Genomic DNA, 21,075 nt, shown 5'->3' on the forward strand with positions numbered 1-21,075 from the left:
TGGCATGGTCATCATTTCAGCAGTAAACAGCTCATCTGTTGGGTGAGGTCACTGTATGAATAAATCTGTGTATAGGCAGATCCAGGCTGAAAGGCTGTGAAATTGTCAAAGTTGCAGAAAATATAGTAACTAGTAGCATTAAAGGTCAGATCAGTTCCTGTATTTGCATCAGTTATCCTACGGTTTGGTGTGGATCTGATGAATATGCCAAGTTCATTTTTACAATAGTAATTGCACTAATTATTATTCTGTAATCAATAGTTCCACAGAGCACTGAGTTTTACAGCTTTTGTCATTTGCAAATTGAGGAAAGTGTTTGAATGGGGACATTTATAATTGATAATTACAAGTCGTGCTTCATGGTTGTGGTTCCGCAGCTGGAGGCTGAAGAACAATTATAAACTGTAACTGCCGTTGTGTTGAAAATTGTTTGACTTTTCCAGCTGAAGGATATTTGGGTTTGTCCTGTACATCTCTTAAAGACAGTGGAGTTATTGTGTGTATTTTTGTGACTGTTGCTTAAGATTTCAGATTTCTTTCCAGTTGCAAACTGTTGTAATAATCACTGGTGTGTGAGCAGGTCAAAAAGAATAAAGTCAGCTCTTTAAAGAGGAAATACTCAGTGGGGCGTCCACATTTCTGTCATTAACACAGGCTCTAAGTGGACATGAAGGACTAATACAAGTTTTAATTGCAAGCTTGTTCAAGTGAACTTTAGGCCTGCTGTGCCTTCATTTCAATATTTCTCGGATATTAATGTTTACAGTCAGGATATTCTGTACTGAGCTAGGGTTATTTTTCTTATCCCGCTTTCAGGGCTTGTTCCGACCACCCGAAGACATCAGGAATCAAATTTGTTAATCTAATAAAGGGATGAATAACCTTGCCATCATTTTCCAAAGTGTCCACAATAAGAGCAAGAAGATATGGGGCCATTATCTGCAAACTTGTGTGAATTTGTTACCCTAAAATGAACCTTGCCTTAAGTCTAGAAGCATCTTCGCAAAAATTACTTTTTCCTTTGCTTTTATCTCTGATACTGCATGAAAAATTTGTTAAACTAACAAAAACATCAGAGCTCATGCATGTCTGTGGGAAGGTGATACTTGAGATTTTTATTTTGTATGTTCTTGTTAGTCCTATCCAAGTTAAGTTAGCAAGGTTGAAAAATTTAAAGACTGAATCTAAATCATTTAATTTTAGGCTGATGGACAGAAGTGACTGACTTATATTTACTTTACTTCAGACCCCTTTTATTTTAACAAGCACAAAATATTGTTTCCTCGAATATGCATTTTATTGTGTTTATCACATGACAGCCCATATCACGGCATGGCTGACTTTATTACCCACTGAGCTGGGTATCGTAAATCATCTTGGTGATTAAACACAAAGACAATAACGTTACTCTATAACTGGGTCTACAGTAAAGGTTAAACAAAATCATCTAGAAGAACTAAACGGATGAAAATAAGCCGGTTGATTTTGTTGGCAGATGTGAATGTAAACACATGTCCAAGCTCTGATGCTGTGAATAATAAATACCTTGTGGAACAAGCTCTATATTTGTTCCTAAGTGCTAATTGGTTACTGGAGTCTGTATTACTTCTAATACCTTCTGATTAATACATAATGTGAAGACAGTAATGCGATATAAATACATATATGAGCAGAAAAACTAATGCACTGATGAAGAATGAGGGAAATTGTATCAGCAAAAACACTATCATAACATAATTATGTCCCACTGCTACTCAAGATTCACATGGAGATAAACAAACTGAGAACGACATCTTCAGTTATTAAGTCACTACTTAGTATTTATTTACTTTAAAGTTTAACAAAAAAATAGTACATTTAAAAAGTGATTTCAAAGGAAACAATATAACCCTCCTGTAAAAATTCTCCATACTACAAAAATCTTCTGCTCCTGGTTAAAAAAAAAAATGCCGCAGGCTATACTTTAATTTCTTCAAATCATACAAGCAGGTCAGGCCATTAATATGCTCAGATCTTTCACACTAATTTGTAGTTGAGCTCAGGTCATGCTTGTTGGAGTCACGGCAGGAGTGAAATGAGGAAAAATGTGTGCCCTGTAGCTCAAAATATTAATTTTTTAACATTTCCTCAAATTGTGTCCAATTGCTCTCTTAAATGTGAATTAATGTAACCTTGTGATCATATTAAGCTGCAGTTGTCTTGAGCTCCACTGAGGCATTTCTGAACGCTGAACGTTAAGCATAAAATTCTTTAAAAAAAAAAAGATTAATGTATATAAATGGGGAAATCTAACTCACTGTAGACCAACTCTGTACTGCATAAATGTTGCTGTTGAAGCTCACCTCTTAGGCTAAAGCTAAAGGTCAACAAATTAAAGACCCATTTAATGTGCAATAAAATTGTCACACAATAAAGAAAAGAATGACAAGAGAAGAGTATACATGTTTGATCATTAGAGATTAGTATTTTCATGTACAGATTTATCATTTTATATCTTTCTGTTAGTTGAGAAGCACAATTTTACCACTTCACTGAACACGCTAAAGACTATAAACATTATATCACATATTCAAAGATTAACTGAAGGATTTGTGGTATCAAATGGATCCAGCCTGCAGTATTTCACTGGGGTCATAGCACTTAACCTGCTGCCTGTATTGCATTTCACAGTATCTCTGAATAAAGCAAGTGAAGTCATTATTTGAAAAGGCGATTTTTCTCTCCTGGTGCCCCAGAGGCATGTTCAGCACTAATTGCAGCAGATCTCTCAGGTGTCCATCATTAAACTAAGCGATGCTGTTGCTACCTCAACACCTTCTGACTTAGCACAAGTGGTTCTGTAACACATCTGCATAAAACCACATTTCAAAACCTCTGCACAAGTACAAAAATCTTTCCCCCTTTTCTTTTTAAAAGAGGACTACGTGTAAACTTGTATTACTGCATGCTGATAAAAGAGAACACTTTTCTGTAATGACTGTGTTTCTTTTGTCATACACATTATGTTGCTTATATTCAACGCTAACCAGCACTGAAGGCAGATGTTAGCTGTTCAGGAGGGCGAGACAATGTACCATGCATGACTAATGTCCTGAGAGGCGTTGGTCTTTTTTTGAAAAGAGTTATGATGACTAGAGTTAATCAGGTAGGCTGTGAAAGTGAACAAGACATCAGTGTGGAAAAGGTCCAATTTCAAATATGGGCTATAAAATGCTTTTCTTCTTCCACTGAATTCAATTTAATTAAAAAAAAAAAAAAAAAAAAGAATAATCCAGCAACATAGATCTCTGTTGTCTCATTCCTTTGTGTGCCTTTCACACTGTGTGCTCACAAGTTCCCATCATAGAAGTATGAGCTCAGGGAGCATAACGCAGTTTGTATTCAGTCTGTGTGACAAGCGGCAAAGCAGCAATCTTGTCTGTCGAAAGACAATGATTCCACTCAGCTGCCATGTTGTGCACACAAATGTGTTACATGACATCCGACCTGAAATCAGTCACCTTGCAAAGTGAAATTTTAAAATCTGTGAACTAATCAAGAAGATTCACCATGGACAATATGAATAATTCTCTGTTGATTTTTCTAATGTAGAGTTCAACCCTCAAAAAGTCAGCTTGTACTTTTGTTTGCCTGTGGGTTTTTACTTTAAATCCTCAGTTTAGCATTTGGAAAATCAGTTATTGATTTTACACATGACAACAATCATCCTCCTACTGTGTCTTCAAAAAGAATTTAGAAAAAACAAGTAAAAGTTTCACAGAGTTTAAACAAGTACTTCATTAGTCGATGGAGAGAAAATGAATCTGAAACTGTTATAATAGATGATTAACTGTTGAAATCAGTTCTCAAGCAAAAATGCCAAACATCATTTGGTCCAAACTTTTCAGCCATGCCATTTTTATGCTGTTCTCCGATTATATTATTTGAAATTGAATGTGTTTTTTTACAGCAAAAATAAGTTATTTGAAATTGTCACCTTGGTCACCGCTGTGCCTTTATCATTATTCTTAGGTGTTTAACAATGAAGCAGTTAGTCAAGCAAAATATTAGTTGCATCTATCTTGCAGAAATTATTTTTATCATCACAATATTATGAGCAAAACAAAGTTTTAAAACAAGCCATAAACAGACCCAGCAGCATGTGCACAACCAACCATGTCTAAGCTAAACAGACAGGTCTGGCAAAAAGCCATTATGATCACTCCACAATGTCAGTGCAGACGTACCCCAGACAACGTCCCAGCAAGTAAAAAATGCATGTGAAAAGTTGTATAGGTGCCACACACTGGCATTGCTTTCTTTTGGAGGAAGCTTTGTTAATAGCTGGACTGTGCTCCAGGTTTGCATTACAGTTAAGACTTGAGCTTTTTAGCCAATGTTCTCCATGATTGAAATTCTCAGTCAGTCATCAATCTGCATTATAGACTGGTTTCCCCTTGTCTGGTGGGGGCTAACTGAAACAGATTGAGACAGCTCTTGCTCACTGCATCACTAATGGCTGCCAATGAAAGACGTCTCTGTGCAGTTGACCCGTATGTGGAACAGGATCACGTCGCAGCTCAGAGCAATGAGGAGAACACAGCTCAATATCTGGAGTCTCTTCGGCATCAGTCACCAGTCAACAACATCCTCATCCTATTGACTAAATGTTGCCCAGAAAGAGAATCTAATCACAGGGGTTGGACAGGCTCTAGTTCTCCTAATGGTTTACCATTAGCTGACTGGAACAAAGCCCAAAGTATGAAGAAACACAACAATATATTTCTGGTTGTCTGCAGTGAATGGCAATAATGGTTTCTCGATTATTGCCATGCATACTCCTCTATGCCATATGCACAGAAGCCGGAGGAGCCTATCTCAGTTTGAATCCTCATTATTTTCTGTCAAACAACCCTACATTAACCTGAAACAAAGGGCACGACAACATAAGCTACTTTTGGGGGAATATGCTTTTTCTCCAGCTGTGCTGAATGTATAATACAGGTCTGCAGACTCAGTGGAAGAATTTCAAGCCCTTTTGCAGTCAGGCCACAACAGAGTCATTACCTGTGTGGCATAATTGACACTGAACACAGGGGATCCTGCTAATTGATTACTCTGCCCTGTGCTAATTCAAAATGCAAAGCCTCATTGTATCTTCCATAAAGCCCCTGCCACTAAGACTTCACCACAGAGGCAAGACCCTATAGTGTTTCCAGACTTTTCCCGGTGACCCAGCATCTGAAGACCTTCCAGACAGTTTCAGTCCAATGCATAATTACTCACTGGATGATGATCCGTGCAGATGTTTCAGTAGTGGCACACTATCTGCCACAACACTGATCAAAAACTGAATAAAGAGCCCCAGGGGACCACGTGCCTCTACAGAAATAAAACCCTAATTAAGAGTACGCCCTGTTGCTGTTTTTTTTCCCCCACCCAAGTTGAGATGAGGATGCAGGGGTATGGACCCGTCTCTCCTCTCGTGCAGGATTCAGCCTCCAGCTCCTCCTCTGATGCATCGTTTGCATCAGTACTTAGGAACACTTGTCCGCGCGCTGCTGCACCTCCCCACAGAGCATTCACGGACTCCACTTTGCCAGGTGATGACAGACAAACGCTCAAGAGTGAAAATGATGCGTTTCTAACACGCCCGAAGTCGGAATTCACGGAGAATGGAGACTCGCCTCGGCCGCTGCCTTTTTATCATTTTCTCTGAGTGGACTTGGCTGTTCACCTTAACTTCCACCCTGGGCGGAACAAAAGCGGATGTAAGGTGCCTTCCGTCGTGCCAGCTGCCGCTAATCACAGCGTTTCCTCGGGAGCTGCCCGTGCTGGATTTGACTAGTTTTGACGAGCCACCAGTTGAAGAATTTGTTGGATTGACCGAGGGGTCACCGGGCGTCAAACCCGTCGCCGGAGAGGACGAAAAGCAAAACGGAGCGGAATTAACCGCGAGCGGAGAAAGTTCGTCAAAAGTGGAGCCACGGTTTGAGGGGAACAACACAAGTTGTCTCCAAAAGGACGCGTTAAACGGTCACCACAAACTTTCCCTTACGAAAGTGTTTTCTTGCGGGTCTGCCCCCTCTCCAAGAAACGTAACCGAAAATGGCACCGATGATGGAACAAACACCAGCTTTTATGCAGAAAATGGGGATGCGGCGCTAAACGAGGACAAGGATGTGGCCAGTTTGACACGACCACGAAGGAGCGCAGAGACCTGGTCCGGATTCAAACCTGAGGGGGGGGAAGATGCTTCGTTTTCGGACCCGGAGGAGTTACAGCTCGCAAGTGCGACGTTTGCACTCACCGGGGACACGGCTCATAACCAGGCGATGGTGCACTGGTCCGGACAGAACAGTAGCGTAAGTTGTTAATGTGCTGCACATTTACGCACGAACCCCTTTTGACGCAGTGTGGTCGTTGTTCACTCATGAATTCTGTGCAGTGATCTGAGTGATTTGAAGCTGTAGTTTGGACCGAGAATAAACGACCACATGTAATAAAAATTAAATCTGAGACTGCAGAGGTTGAGAGGTTTAGCAGGCTTGGGTGTGGGTGTGTGTCTTGCCCTGCTTCTTTCCCTCTATCTCACTGGCGCGCACACGCACCCAAACACACACAGACAGCCATACAGACAGACATACAGACACACACACACGCACACACACACACACACACACTTTAAGATATTGTTTATTGATTAGCTCATTTTGCAGGTATGCTGAACTTAAAATAATCGTAGAATGTATAAAAACAAGTTTATGTTTAAAGGAATTTCCTGTGAAATTCTCCCTTGTGTTACACTAACACAATGTGCTGTATTTTATATATATTCTTTCTATATTCCCTGCTATAAAAATATAGACCTTTGTGTTAATACAAACTGTTATGTACAGGCTACAGCTCAATTGTCTAAATATGTTTTCTCAGTCATATAAATTAGACTTTAAGCAAAGGCACAGAGAAAAAATTTCATTATACAGCATATAGGTGGAAATTATAATCACATGTAGCACGTCATGCAAAAAAATGTGAATTTAATAGATTTACACCAAAAAAAACAAAAACAAAAAACAAATAAGCAACAAGTATGGAGTATAAAATTGCATTACAAATGCTCGTTTTAGGTACATGAAGATATAAACATTCCAGTCCAGTTCAGAGCTGACATCAATAGATGCTTTGCTCAAAAATGCTCACATATGTTGGTTCCCTAATATCCAGTTTTCTTATGTCTGTGGTTCTGAACGTCTAACAGCACATAATGATTAGTGTGTTAGTGAAGGGTAGGAAAGCAGGCTTGGGGTACAATGTACAGAAAGCTCCTCGTAAGCCATCAGTGTACACAGATCCATATAAAGTTCAGCTAAAACCACACTCCTGTTCTCTACCTTTTCTTGTTTTGGCCAGGAGTCAAGCAGAAGAATCTGAATTATTTGCGGTCCCTAGACATTTTAGTAAGACCAGTGAAATGTGCAGCAGTCTATCCTGCTGGATTCTTGGACAACATATCTGCTATGGCCTTGGGTCTTAGCAAAAGTATTTAGTCCTGTAGGGCTGCAACAAAAAAGGATTTTTGGATTTATCTACATACTTGTTTTTCAGGTTATTGATTAATCGTTTATAAAATGCCAGAAGAAATGAACAAATTGCCCTTTATAACTTCCCACAAGTCAAGGTGGTGTCTTCAAATATTTTGTTGGCAGTGAGAAACCCAGATTTACACTCAACTTTCACATGACAAAGAAAAAAGTTAAATATTTGAGAAGCTATAACACTGAAATAACAACTGAAGACATTATTCAGACATATAAATAGACACAAATTATTCTGTTATTGTAATTCATAGTTGATACAATATTCATTTCAGCCCTGCAGTGCCTTTTGTGTTTCATTGAGGTTTAGAAAATGATTACTTATGTATTTGTTATGTGCAGACAGAATGAGTGAATAATTTTATTTTCTGAATGAACCGTATCTTCCGCAATTACCAAACAGATGCTAAAACCAACACTGCATCTTCTGTCCTCACGTTTGGTCACTCATCAGTCTGCAGCCTGCAAAATTAATAAAAAAACATTCAGACACAGGTGGTCAACTTATTTTTGACAAATGTTGCCCCACATTCTCAAAAATCAGTATTTTCTTGTACCACAGTTGGTCAACTGTGTTTCTAATAGTTTTTGGACAATAATGGGAACTGTAGTACAGATGAACAAGCTAATCCATGCTGCAGGGTGACTACATATACATATTAAATGAAATGTTTGCAAAAATTACAACAAAGGCGTGCAGCAGGTAAATTGAGCTTTTATTGTGCTAAGCTATTACCTATAGCCACCTGCTAGTTTTAGCTTTGTATTTGGGCAGACCGACAGACAAGAGTGCTATCCATCTTTTAGTCCATATTGTGAGAAAACGTGAATAAGTGTATTACTGAAAATGTCAAACTAATGCAGTTTATTATAGGAGTCATAGTCTGGGGCTACTGTAAAATGAGCAGCAAGTCATACAGTATAAAGATGAAGTCCATTATTATTACGCATCTGGAAGTAAGGAAACATGCATGAGTAACTTGGCTGTTTATGCATGGATGTTTGTAAATGTTTGTATTCAATTTAATTTTCCATCACAATTTGTCATAATCACTTTCACATTGCAAATGTTTTAAGTCCTGCTTTGATAATTGTCACCCCTGATGGAACAGAGTCTCATCACACCTACTCATTAAATTCTTTGTGTGCATTTCCTCCCCTGAAATGTGCCTTACCCACTCTTTCTGTATACGTGCAGACCAGGTGGTCTCCAAGGAAGCTCTCATCATTTCAAGCTGGTGTACTTTTTTTTGTTTGTTAGGTATCTATTTAAAGTAGTTATCTATTTTAAATCTAGCAGTCTTTCAATTTCCAAGTTAAACTTCTTTATTCTGACAGTTACAGTTCAGCCATAATGATTGTTATTAGCCTCCCTGGGTAGGAGAACAGTTTTTTTTTTTTAAGAGCTTTAAAGCAACCTTATGAGAGGGACCCAGCTTGTAAGATGTCTAAGTAGAGACATTAGCCAACAGGTTTAAAGAAAAACAAAAATATTCTGTAAATACAATACATAATATCTCTTCTGGTGTATTAATGTGACTCAGTTTGCATTGAAAACTGCTGCTCCTACAACATATTTTATCACCTCGTGGCAGCTGTCTTCATATGCTCACATGAAACCCTGTTTTCTGGCTATTCACACCTTAGACGTTTCTTTTGTAAGTAGAGCGTGACACCTACTATGTTTGTTGCTAATTGTGAAGTATGATAATTGGTTATGTATTAACTGAGCAGCCAATTTGTTCATAAAGACTAGGAGTTGCATTGTCTGAGCTTGTTATTGAAGTTTCCTGTCCAATTAATGTCACAAAATTTAATTTGAAGCCTAGTTTGAGTTCTCTACAGTGATTTCTTTTTTCATTTGTATAATTATCACATTTTAAATGTTTAGCTATAATGTCATGTGGAAAATGTCAAGTGTTCAATCCATGTGCTGCTACAACACTGATTCACATAGTTATTGTCTGTAACAAGTAAAATTACAATAATAAGTGTCCTATGACTGGGTTTGAATAATTTAAATGTGCCAATTATTGCTTAAAGCATTTCATTACAATTAAAGAAATTGTATTAATTAAATGTATAATTTTTTTGAGCAAGTAACCCTACAAAATTACTAAAGAGATGCATTTGAATTTGTGTTTTACTCTGAACACTAATGCAGTGTACCTTTAGCATTGCATTGGTGATAACATAACTGTAACCTTCAGTTGCTGACCTTTAGTAGCCACTAAGGTAGATAAATGATTTCATTCAACTCATGTGGCAGAGAATGGTAATCAAATAAGGCCTTTATGAGCAGTTATCCAAGAGCAGGACATGAACATACCTAAATGTCTGAAGGTTATTAGCTGTGCAGGAAAACACATTAAAGCTTGTTAGGTTTGTCACCTTGTATTTGAAAAAAAAAAAACTGTTTTAACAAGCTATGAAGAAACTTTAAATTTTGGGCATGTTTTGATCCGTTTAAATATGAAATACTTATTGTGTAACTGCAACAGCCTGTGACTCTTATTCCAGTAGTGGGGGTTCCTAAAGTCTCCTTCTGTCTGCCCTTTTGACCCATCAAGACACTGGACGTTGTCTTTGTTAATGTAGAATGTTGAAAACTGAGGCTGTTGAGTGTTTGTTCTCGGCAGACACAACTTGTTTTTGTTTTGTTCTTTCACTTTGCCAAAATATATGACTTCTGTGTTCCCACTGTACAGTTGGGCACAATGTGGGCTCCAACTGAACATTGACTAACATGGGATCACCATTCTGTTTTGGTATTTGACATTTCATTTCATTTTTGAAAATGACTTCGTCCCACAAGGACAACATGACACAGGTTTACAACATGGTGCCCAGCTCACTTTGCCATTGATAGGAATCTTCATTCTTTTGTATTTCAGCCAAAAAGGACATGGATGTGTCTCTTACTTGCACATTTTTGTGCCCATACAGCATGATCCTAACTTCCTCCTCCAGTCAAGCCTCTTGGCTCCCAACACAGAGTGAAGATAGAATTAAATAATCATGGTGCTTCTGGAATTTGCAAATAGTATTGGACCAAACAGATCAAATTATAATAATTTGTGGGTTTGTGATGGTCTGAAAATGTTATTTATTCTTTTACTGCTTATCCTTTTGCACAAATTCTATGGAAAAATGCTTTTTGGGCCAGTTTGCATCATGTGATGTACAGACATGGCCTAAAATATCAGCACCCTTGCCATTCTGTAAATAAATGCAACCTTTCGCTCACAAAATTGTTCCAGTTGCAAATGTTTTTATATTCACGTGCTTATTGTTTTTGTTTGCACTGGAATAACACAAAAAATAAGAGAAGACAAGTCAAATCTTATACAATTCCACACAGAACCCAAAAAAATGCACTGGCTTGGCAAAATTATTGGCACCCTTTACTTAATATTAGGTAGCACCCCCTTTGGAAAAGATGACTGAAATCAATGGCCTCCTGTAAGCATGAAGTTTCTTAGACCTCTCTACTGCAATTTTGGACCCCTCTTCTTTTGCAAACTGCTCGGGGTCATTCATGTTTGAAGGATGCCTTGTACCAACTGCTGTTTTGAGATCTCTCCACAGGTGTTCTATGGGATTCAGATCTGGACTTATTGCTGCCCATTTTGCGAACTCTTCAGCGCTTCGTTTGTAACCATTTCTGAATGCTTTTCGAAGTGTGTTTTGGGTCATTGTCCTGCTGGAAGACCCATGACCTCTGGTGGAGATGCACCTTTCTGACACTGGCCACTATGTTGCGTACCAAAATTCGTTGGTGATCATCAGATTTCATGATGCTGTTCACACAGTCAAGGCATTTAGTGCCAGAAGCAGCAAAGCAACCCCAAAACATATTTGAACCTCCACCATGTTTGACTGTAAGGATTGTGTTCTTTTCTTTTTCTGTAAACAGAGCCATGATGTCCTTTAGCAAAAAGCTCTACTTTTGTCTCATCTGGTCACAGTACTTTCTCCCAGAAGGATTGTGGTTTGATCACATAAGTGTTGGCAAACTCCAGTCTGGCTTTTTTTATGCTTTTGTGTCAGCAGTTGTGTCCTCCTGGGTCTTCTACCATAGGGTCCCTTTTCATTCAGATGGCGACGGATGGTGCAGGCTGACACTGTTGTACCCTGTGTGTGCAGATCAGCTTGAATTTGTTTAGAAGTTAATCCGGGTTCTTTATCCACCATTCGAACAATCCTTTGTTTTAATTTTTTATTCATTTTGCTCTTCCATCCACGTCCAGGGAGGTTAGCAACAGTGCCATGGGCTGTACACCTCTTGATGATATAGCGCACAGTGGACACAGGAACATTAAGATCTCTGGAGAGGGACTTGTAGCCTTGAGTTTATCCATGTTTTCCCATAATTTTTCTCCACAGACATCTGTTTACACTTCTTTCTTTTCTCCATGCTCAATATGACACAAACACAAGTGTGTGCAAATGTTGCAAGTGTGATTATTATATTACCCACACCTGTTACTTGCCATGTGTCTAAATGCAGATCAAATACAAATAAGATTAAAAAAAAACACAGTATCTGTTGTCAAGCACATTTCAGTTTTATTTATATCACAGCATAAAAAATAATACCTGTGAATGTACCTGTGATTTTAAGACAACTTCCCCACAAAAGTTAATGATCTTGTGACAGCAGCCATGTGAGAAATCTTACTGTGGAACTGCAGAACACCCGACCAAATTCCAAGCATACCAGAGTCAACCCATTGCTGATTGTTCAGGTAATTATGTAACTCAATATTTAAGAGGAACCAATCTGGCAGAAATTAGACCAAAAACCAAAACTAGCTAGGGTACAACCTTATTTCAATTAAAATAGTTATTAAATCTGTTTAGCTTCATTAAACTCTCAGCTTGTCATAAAGTAAGACAGCGGAGGCACAAACACACAAACAGATCATCGTTAATTCTACAACATATCCAAAAGATGAATTACTTTGAAGTTTATTTGAATGAATTTCATTGAATTCCTTTTCAAAAAGCAATAGCCTTGGTGTTTTAAATGGGTTTATTCCTGTCCTCTGTTTTCCTCTCACAGTCCAAAAACAGGAAATGAATAAAAAAATCTGAAGTGCCTGTAGGTGTGAATGTGAATGTCATTTTGTGTTAGTCCTGTGAGACTTTCAAACTGTCGTGCCCAATGCATGCTGGGATAGTTTGCCGCTCCCTCTGACCTTGAACACATCTGTCCTATTTTCTTTCCACTCTATCCAGCTGTAAATGCCATGTGTACAGTACAATGGTAATCACTTAAAATGCTCCACAGAAAAAAAAAAGATGCTGGCAACACAGTTTTCTTTAGGAGACATCACAGACAATAAATATTTGACCAAAGATTATTGTTAGGAGTGGACAACATCTTTCAGCATCACACTCCTCTTGAATATTGGCCATTTGTTTTTGGTAAAGTCTCATCACAGGGAGCCTCAAAAGTCTCTACCTGAATGTCCAGCTTCTGGGTACCCAAGTACCCAGCTTATATGTCTGGTCCATTTGTATAGTTCTTCCATTTTTGGTAAAAAGAAAGTTTTTTTACTCTTGCCAAAAGACCCCTTTCTCTGCCTTGAGCAACCTTGAGGAGCAGCTGCTCATTTTACAGCCACTGAATGTTTATGCCTTGCTCATGGCTACTCAGTGCTCTGTAGTGTTTTTAGTTTCTCCATTTTCTAGTAGAAGGCTTCCTCCTCATCACAGATGTTGTGCTTGATCTGCTCCATTGAGCTCTTGGTAGATTGTCTTATTAGCCTCCTCAAACTGGAGATGGGCCAGGTTGGCAGTCACTCATTTATTCTGAATTGTTGGTTTTATCTTGCTGACTGAATGGTGGATTAAGTGCTGTATTGAGTGACGTTCTCCAGGTTTATTCAAAAATTTTTCTCATTGTCCTCAAAACAATGTATCTGAACATTGCTGGAGTTTCCATTACTATCATTCATTTTATTGAGCTGAGTCTTACAGTCTTTTACTGTCTAAGTACTGAGAAATGAGCAAGCTGTCAGTACATCTCCTGTTCATGATACAACCTTCTATGCTATTCTACTGAAATAATTCAGTTGAATTCAATATTTAATCTCCTTTGTCTCATGAAAAGTGAGAGGCTGCCATACTCTGCTACACTTCTTCAGAAAACGTCCATGGAACATCCACCATCCAACTTGGTGGTACCAAAACAGATGCATTGTTGCTACAGCTGTAATTATGTAGACACATTCAAGTTTGTCAACTCAAGTGTTATTTGTCTGAGGCAAAAATGGGTAAATAATCAATGAACCATCAAACAAAGTGAGGTTTTCTTGAGGTAGCAGGAAAATATAGTTAACTTCAAGATGTCTGTAAGAAGAATTTACCTCAACTTTGTCAATGCCACTAAAGCCCTGCAGAGACATGTGACATTACTGTATGTACAGGCTGCACTGCACTCATTGTGCAACAGAGTGAAATGGATGGAGCTATCAAGCCACTTAATGCAAAATTAACTTCAAGCTATGTTTATAAATGAGTTATATGAAAACATGGTTTTCTACTTTAGGGTCAATAGAAGTTTAAGAGTAAAAAATTGTCTTGTATTGGACATCATTATTAGGCATGCGCATACTTTGTATTGTTGGATTTGAATCTGTATTGTCTGAAATAAACCACTGTATGCACAATAGCTAAAATTGAACCAAGATTTGACATCATACAAAAAAGTCACATACTTGTTTTTTACCAGAGTATAAAAACGTCTTGCCCAAAGTACAATATTGAACCAGATATCCTATTGTATTGAAAGCTTTATTGTATAATGCACCTTAATATTTTAACAGTTTTGTTAATTCATGCGCAAAGGACAGACCCTACAATTTATCTTAAGTTAAATTAGGAAAATGTGCAGAAATGCTTATAGCTCAGAAGTGGTCGTAAAGGCTGACCAAGAGAGTGCAGAAAAAGAGCCATTAAAAACCATCAATACTGTAATAAAAGATAATATAACAAAAATGTTATGCACCCAAATTCACCAGAGCTAAACTTAAAACCATATTTATGTAAATGCAGATTCAGACAATGATCATTACCATGAGCAACCAATATTTCCACATTGTTATCACATTGTCATTTGATATATTGTTATAAAAAATATGGATTTATTCCGTTATGTTTAGGGTAGTTAAGTAAATTATCACTTCCATTACAATTGAAAGATATAGGGTATATAATAACTATGGAGTTGAATATTTATCTTTTTGCATGTATACTGTTTTCAATGAAAATATAATAACAAGTATTTATGAATATGTTTGTCTCAGTATGTGAAACATTCATTTTGTCTCAGCCTTTATTGCCAGAGCTGGGAGGTATGCAGTTGCTCTCATCATATTAAGACAGGATACTTTATATAATCGATGGTTAAATTTAATTGACCTTTTCACCATTTTATCTTGCCCACTTCTTCCTCCTTGATTCTGCCTCCTCAGCACACAATCATAAACTACCGTGTTTGTGATGGTATGCTGAGGATGAATATCTTGCACAGAATACACTATGTTGACATGTTCAGACAGCCCTGCAGCCAGTGCTGTCAGTGTGGACCTCCATCCCCCTCCCTGCCTTACTTAGTGCCCGTGGAGGGGGTTACTGTTGGTTCCAGGAGAACAGGAAATATTAATACATTAATGACATACTTAATGATCAGAATTAAGACAACTGAAGACAAATAATTTCGTTTTCAAACTCATAAATGCAGCATTGCCTACCCATTGTGGATAAACAGATAAACAGGGCTGGTTTTTGCTACTCAGCACTGCGCAGAAACTACTGGCAGGTTGAGTTCAGCTCTGCCAAGCCACCAAGCCTTCCTGTGGTGAAGTTCTCTAGTGCCTTGAAACCCTGCAGAGTGCGTTTTTTTTTTATCGGCAAGCTGTGTTCCCCTCCTGGGTTTCCTTTCTTCTTCACTGAGTGCTGTCTAATAGAGCAGAAATTCCATAAAAAACCGGCAGCGATTTTATTCTACTACACCAGGATACAATTAATTTGACTGAAATATAGTGTAATGAGATCTTACCTTCTTTTTTGCCGCAGACACTTTGTATTAGAACTTCTTTGTGTTCATTTTACAGGTCCATATTTCAATTATGTGTGCTCTGCTTGGTTTCACTGGTGCTCACTGTTGTTTCATGAACAGCTGCAAAAGCTTCAAAATAACTACAGTGGAATTGTTTGTTGTTTTTGGTGCAAACATTGCCACTGTATGTTCTTAGCTGGCTAGTGTGTTAACACCAATACAATCAGTGTCTCATGAATCAGAACCCCCCTTTTGGTTGCTGTTGTCGTTAATCTTTTTTTGACCATTGATCAGTTGCGACCCCATTTGGCATTTCAGAACACTTTCATTTTACAGTGGCCACCTGCATTACTCATTCATATGAGCTACACCATCTGGCTCCTGCAAGAAAAACCTCACATTCATAACTTTGATTCACTCACTTAAGTTTCCTTTTTGGGATTTATATTGATGCATTTTGGCAGAGAGGAGATTTCAAACACTTTTGGTGAGCTTAATAAGACATATGGATGAGAGGAATGCTCTCCTAGTATATTTACCCAATCAGTTATTTTATTTTCTTTATGTGAGAAAGAAGAGAGTTCAAGGAGCTTTTAGTTTGTCGACATGCGGCCAATCTTTTACTAACTTACTCTGTATTTCAATATTTCAGCTAGAGCGCTAAGTTGAAAAAAAGGATTAGATATTTAAAAAGTATCCTAGCACAGTGGGCACAACTTTTTGGCTGCATTGAAAAACTGAAAAACATACCCACTTGCTGTCTAATCTTGCCTGCATTGATCAGACCCCCTTCTCATGCACACTAAAGCTTCCAAGCTCAGCACGCTGCCGTAACCGAGCTGCTCAACTAGCCCGGGCTTTCATTTGTGGTGAAGAAGCAAATGATGCGAGAGTTTAAGCCCATGGAAGAAGGAAGCCATTTCAGATGATATATCAACCGAGCTGCTACTTCCACACAGGGTCATTGTCTCGATGTAAGGAGTCCAATAAAGTCAGACATTTGCTGTTCTGCTTGAGAGCTGTAGCTGTAATATGGTGTATGTGCTGGTTATTTGATGTTCACATATCAATAATTTTAGTGACTTCCAAGGTACGAGAATGCCTTCATCAGTCACATTATACATCACACAATGTTAATTATGTATGTATTAAAACCTCACTTATAGTAATAACCTGTTAGGGCTTAAAGCAGTGACTGAAAATGTGTTTCTGCATCCATTAATTTTATTTATTCACTGTGATTTCACTCCACTGTTTATCTGTATGTCAGGATTTTTTAGGACATTAATAGTTTTATTTTGTGTGAACGGATATTGTGTAGTTTCTCTTATAATTTACGATTGCAGTGACCTGCTCTCCATGGGAGAGCCAACAGCTCTGACTTCAAACAAGCTACCTTCAGCACAACATCTGGCCTATGAGGAAATGTTGCCTTTGTTAATGAAGTGATGTAAATTGATGTGGCAGACAAAAGCCTCTGTATATTACGTGTCTTACTGAGGTGGTATTGAAGTATACGAGGATGTGATTTCCTGCAGGCCTTTGTTGCTGCAGTGCGAGCAGCAAATCCATAAACAATGTTTTAGAAGTCCGTATTTAAATGATGCTGTTTAATGTGATGGTTTTATCAAGTGAAGTTTCATACTTTACCCTGTATCAGCCCCTGGTGTCTTTCATTTTGCTTTCTAAGCTCTATTTTTTATTCCTTGTAAGGTGTTTGGTGCCACATTATTAACACTTCTGTGGTGGTAACATCTCGTAGGCAGCTGTTCTCACCCTTCTTCTCCCAATTAGTTTCTCCTAGTTGTGACATTGTTACCAGCTGTCACTAATTTAAAATAACCAGTATATAGAGTTTAAGTATACTGTATAATGTGGAATTCAGTTATTAACTGTATAATTAAAGCTGATAGAACCATTTATATATGGATCACATGGCTACTGTACTTGTATGAATTATTCGGCAGTTGCCCTCAATTTAAGAGGAGTGTTTTAGCTGTTTTGATTTTACAGCCTGCAGCTTTAATTTTGTGATTCAGTCTCACAGCTCTCATAATGTTGCTACTAGATGCAACAGCAGGCAGCTGGTTTTCTGTAAAGAAAGAAACTTGGAAAAACCTAAAGCACAGCACCAAACAGCACACACACACACACGGCAAGGTTTGCAGACTTGGTACATCCAGTTTAATAAATAAATGCAGACATACATAAATTTAATGAGAAACCGTGTTCCCATTACTAGAGATTATCCACTGTTGAATAATAATAACTAATAACTGTTGAAAGTAAAAAGAACAACACTAATGCTGAATGAACTGAAACTTTATAGTTTTAGTTAAAATAGTTCATAGTGAAGTCTGTGGATTATCCTGGGTATTGTTGCATCTTTTTTCAATGCTACGGGACGAAGCCAAATAAGAGGACAGATCTAGACTCATGCATGGCCACTCGAGATTAGAGATGATGTTTGAAATGAGACAGACTATTTATTTATTTGTAATTTGGTCGAGATGTGTAATTGCTTTTTACTTTTTGTTTTTCCCCCATTCTGCTTGTTCCTGTCCAGGGTCAATAATAAGCCAACATCCATTAAAAAAGATCTGTCATTTGATCTGTCATATTTGTCCTTTATTATTAATATTCCAGTCAGTATCTACTGCAACAATTGCTTTTATGGAATCATCCATCTGTTTAATTGCTGTGGCTAAATGTTATGACGGTTTTATTGATGAGGCAACTTAATTCCAACAGCTGATCAGGCTGGATCAACGGGTCGGTAACAGTGGGAATGGATTGTAATGTGTCGCTCCTTTCATTTATCTCAGGTGTTCATCCTTCAGTGACAAGATCCCCTCTTCTCCTCTTCATACAAACACCTTCATTTCACACCAGTAATCTCTGCACCCTAATCCCTTTAAGTCACCATTAAGCCCCCATTCATTCTTACATAATGATCAAACTTATCCCAGTCCATTTACCCCCAAGGCTTAAGATTTACAAAGGATTAGAGGTTGAAAAATCAATTTGCTTGTTCTTGGATGTCAAGTAATCCAGTTTGGAGATATGTTCTACTGCAGTGTAATGGGTTATACTCTAAATGGTAGCTGACATCAAATGAAACACCTTTTGTAGAAATTACAATAGGTAGATATGCTAATAAATACTGCATTATTATTTAAATTCGGGGGGTAAGTTACATTATTATCTGGTGTACAATGTAGTCATTAAAGAAATGTCGTTGTCCAATGGTTTCAAATAGAGATTTAATGACTTTTGTGACATGTTGAACTTCAAACGCCTGTTTCAGACAGAAATATCTACAAAGTGAATATTGTATCACTGTATTGGTGCATTAACTGCAGCCATAGAGCTTCACCTTGCACTTTCAGCATCTCTCAGAACACAGGACATTTTTCCAGCCGGCAATAAGGTGGATGCAAATTACATCTGACTGTATTCCTGGATGCTTCCCAACTAAATGCATAAAGTTAATTGCCATACAGAAGGGGGGGAAGATAATTTGTCCTAATTTTCCTACCGCTGCGGGTTGTTTTATTGTGTATGACGGTGTCCATGAGGGTATGACTTTGGAAGGTATACAGGCCATTTTATTGGAAGATCATAAATCTCTGTAACACAGTCTGGACAATTGGTACCATAGTTATAAGATGCTATGTGGGTTTTCTCTGAACAAACCCAGAAAGATATCACGCATTCAGCACAAAGTAATGGGGGCCTCAGAGGTTTCTTAGTCAGCCTATTCCCAAAAAGAACAAATGATTAAAAAAAAAAAAAAATGAATGAATGAATTTAAAACTATAAAGTTTAAATTAACTGCATGTTTAGCAGCAATATACTCTGCTTGGGTTACAGTGGTACCTGATGTACTGTATGAAAAAATATATCTTCAATATATTGTGCAGGTAGAGATGTGTTATAATGAAACAAAAGAGATGGAGGTGGCAGGTATGAGGGTTGTGACTCAGTAGGTGGTGAAGCTAGGGTCAGTTGTTTGATCCTCAGTTCTTCCAGGACAAATGTCAGTGTCCCTGTGGCAAAACACTCAACCCCAAGTTGCCTCCCTTTTGTTGGTGGATGAAAGAGACTGCCATTTTGACAAAATATAAATGTAAATGAGCATAATCATAAAAGTGCACCATATGTAAGACCTCACATGGCAATGGGAGTATTGAGTAATGCAGTGAAAATACATTATTAGAGTGATAAGCAGACTCACAGAAGTATTCAGCAGCTACTGTAACAATTGTTTAATAGTTAAGGTAATTTTAATGAAAAAAATGTTTCTGTATCTGTTTCTACCTTCTTAAGGTAGGGAGTATTTGCTGCTTTTCTTTGTTTCTTTTTTCTCTGTGCTTTACACTTTTTCATGGGCAAGACATTTGAGAATATTCTACTCTTAGCTGGCTGTAATTGTGATTAGCATGTTTCACTATCAGATGTTTTATTTACCTTTAACAATCAATTGATTAAAAAAAACTGTTATGAAACCCTTGTTAATACACTACAGCTTGCATAACAAATTAGAAATCTTAGGTACTATTAAGAGTTGCAGTTTATTAGCATCAAGTTAGAACATTATTAAATTTGGTTTTGGTGATTTTCTTTGATACAGGACATATCTATTAAGATAGTCACACTCTAAAAAGTCTAAACAGCATTTAGGATGCAGTATTTAAAGAATGGTATTTTTTTTTTTAATCTAAAAACGTGATGTTCCTGAAACTGTTGTCGATTTAAATGCTTTTGATTGTATGTAAGTGATCTGTAAGTGGCCCCATGTGTACACAGTTTGTGTCTGCTTTAATTGAAGCAATACGTTTCAATAGGGGCAGCTTCTAGTATCCTATTGATGATGGAGGATTGTTTCTTTTGATTTCTACAAACTGTGCAAGTAGTGTTTTAAAAGGCGTAAAATCTGTAAATTGTCTTGTTTACATGAGTTCTTGCTTGTTATCGAAAATGTGACCCCAAACACTAATAACCATTGGTAATTAGAAAATAGGGATGAAAAGCTGAACAGGATGCACAGAGAGGCCTCCCAAGGGAGCTGTATGTTCTGCAGACTTTATGATAGCACAGTGCAGGCAGGGCATTGCTTGACTGATTAATTGTATAAAGGGTGAAGGGCAATATGTGAACAGTAGGTTTTTGTAAAAAGAAGAGTTATAGCTAGAAAACAGCATATTTATTATAAAATTTTTTCCATATATTGTTGCCTCACTAAGGTCAAAGGACATAAATGAAAAACATATTAGTAATACCATGTATATTGCGTAGATTCTTACGTTTGCAGAGGACAGAGGGAAATAGAGACATGCACAGATTAATATCTGCAGAAATTTGAATGACATTGTTTTGCTTTTGTGTGTATTAAGTAAAGACTTGTGTATTGTAAACTATACATGACCA

General features: G+C 37.7%; 1 protein-coding gene across 2 annotated transcripts in view; it reads left to right on the top strand.

Moving 5' to 3' along the window:
- The first annotated feature begins 3,503 nt into the window (after positions 1-3,503).
- The window catches only part of LOC137134039 (VPS10 domain-containing receptor SorCS1-like), a 45,327-nt gene continuing 27,755 nt past the window's right edge, over positions 3,504-21,075 (top strand). Inside the window, exon 1 of one of the 2 annotated variants that reach the window (XM_067518416.1) lies at positions 3,504-6,344. In XM_067518416.1, coding sequence (XP_067374517.1) covers positions 5,655-6,344 — 690 coding nt within the window. In that variant the 5' untranslated portion in view covers positions 3,504-5,654. The remainder of the gene's footprint in view (positions 6,345-21,075) is intronic. The other variant, XM_067518408.1, reaches the window with a different exon arrangement.

The sequence above is a fragment of the Channa argus genome, chromosome 1 (genome assembly GCF_033026475.1).
Source record: "Channa argus isolate prfri chromosome 1, Channa argus male v1.0, whole genome shotgun sequence".
In the NCBI taxonomy this organism is placed as follows: Eukaryota; Metazoa; Chordata; class Actinopteri; order Anabantiformes; family Channidae; genus Channa; species Channa argus.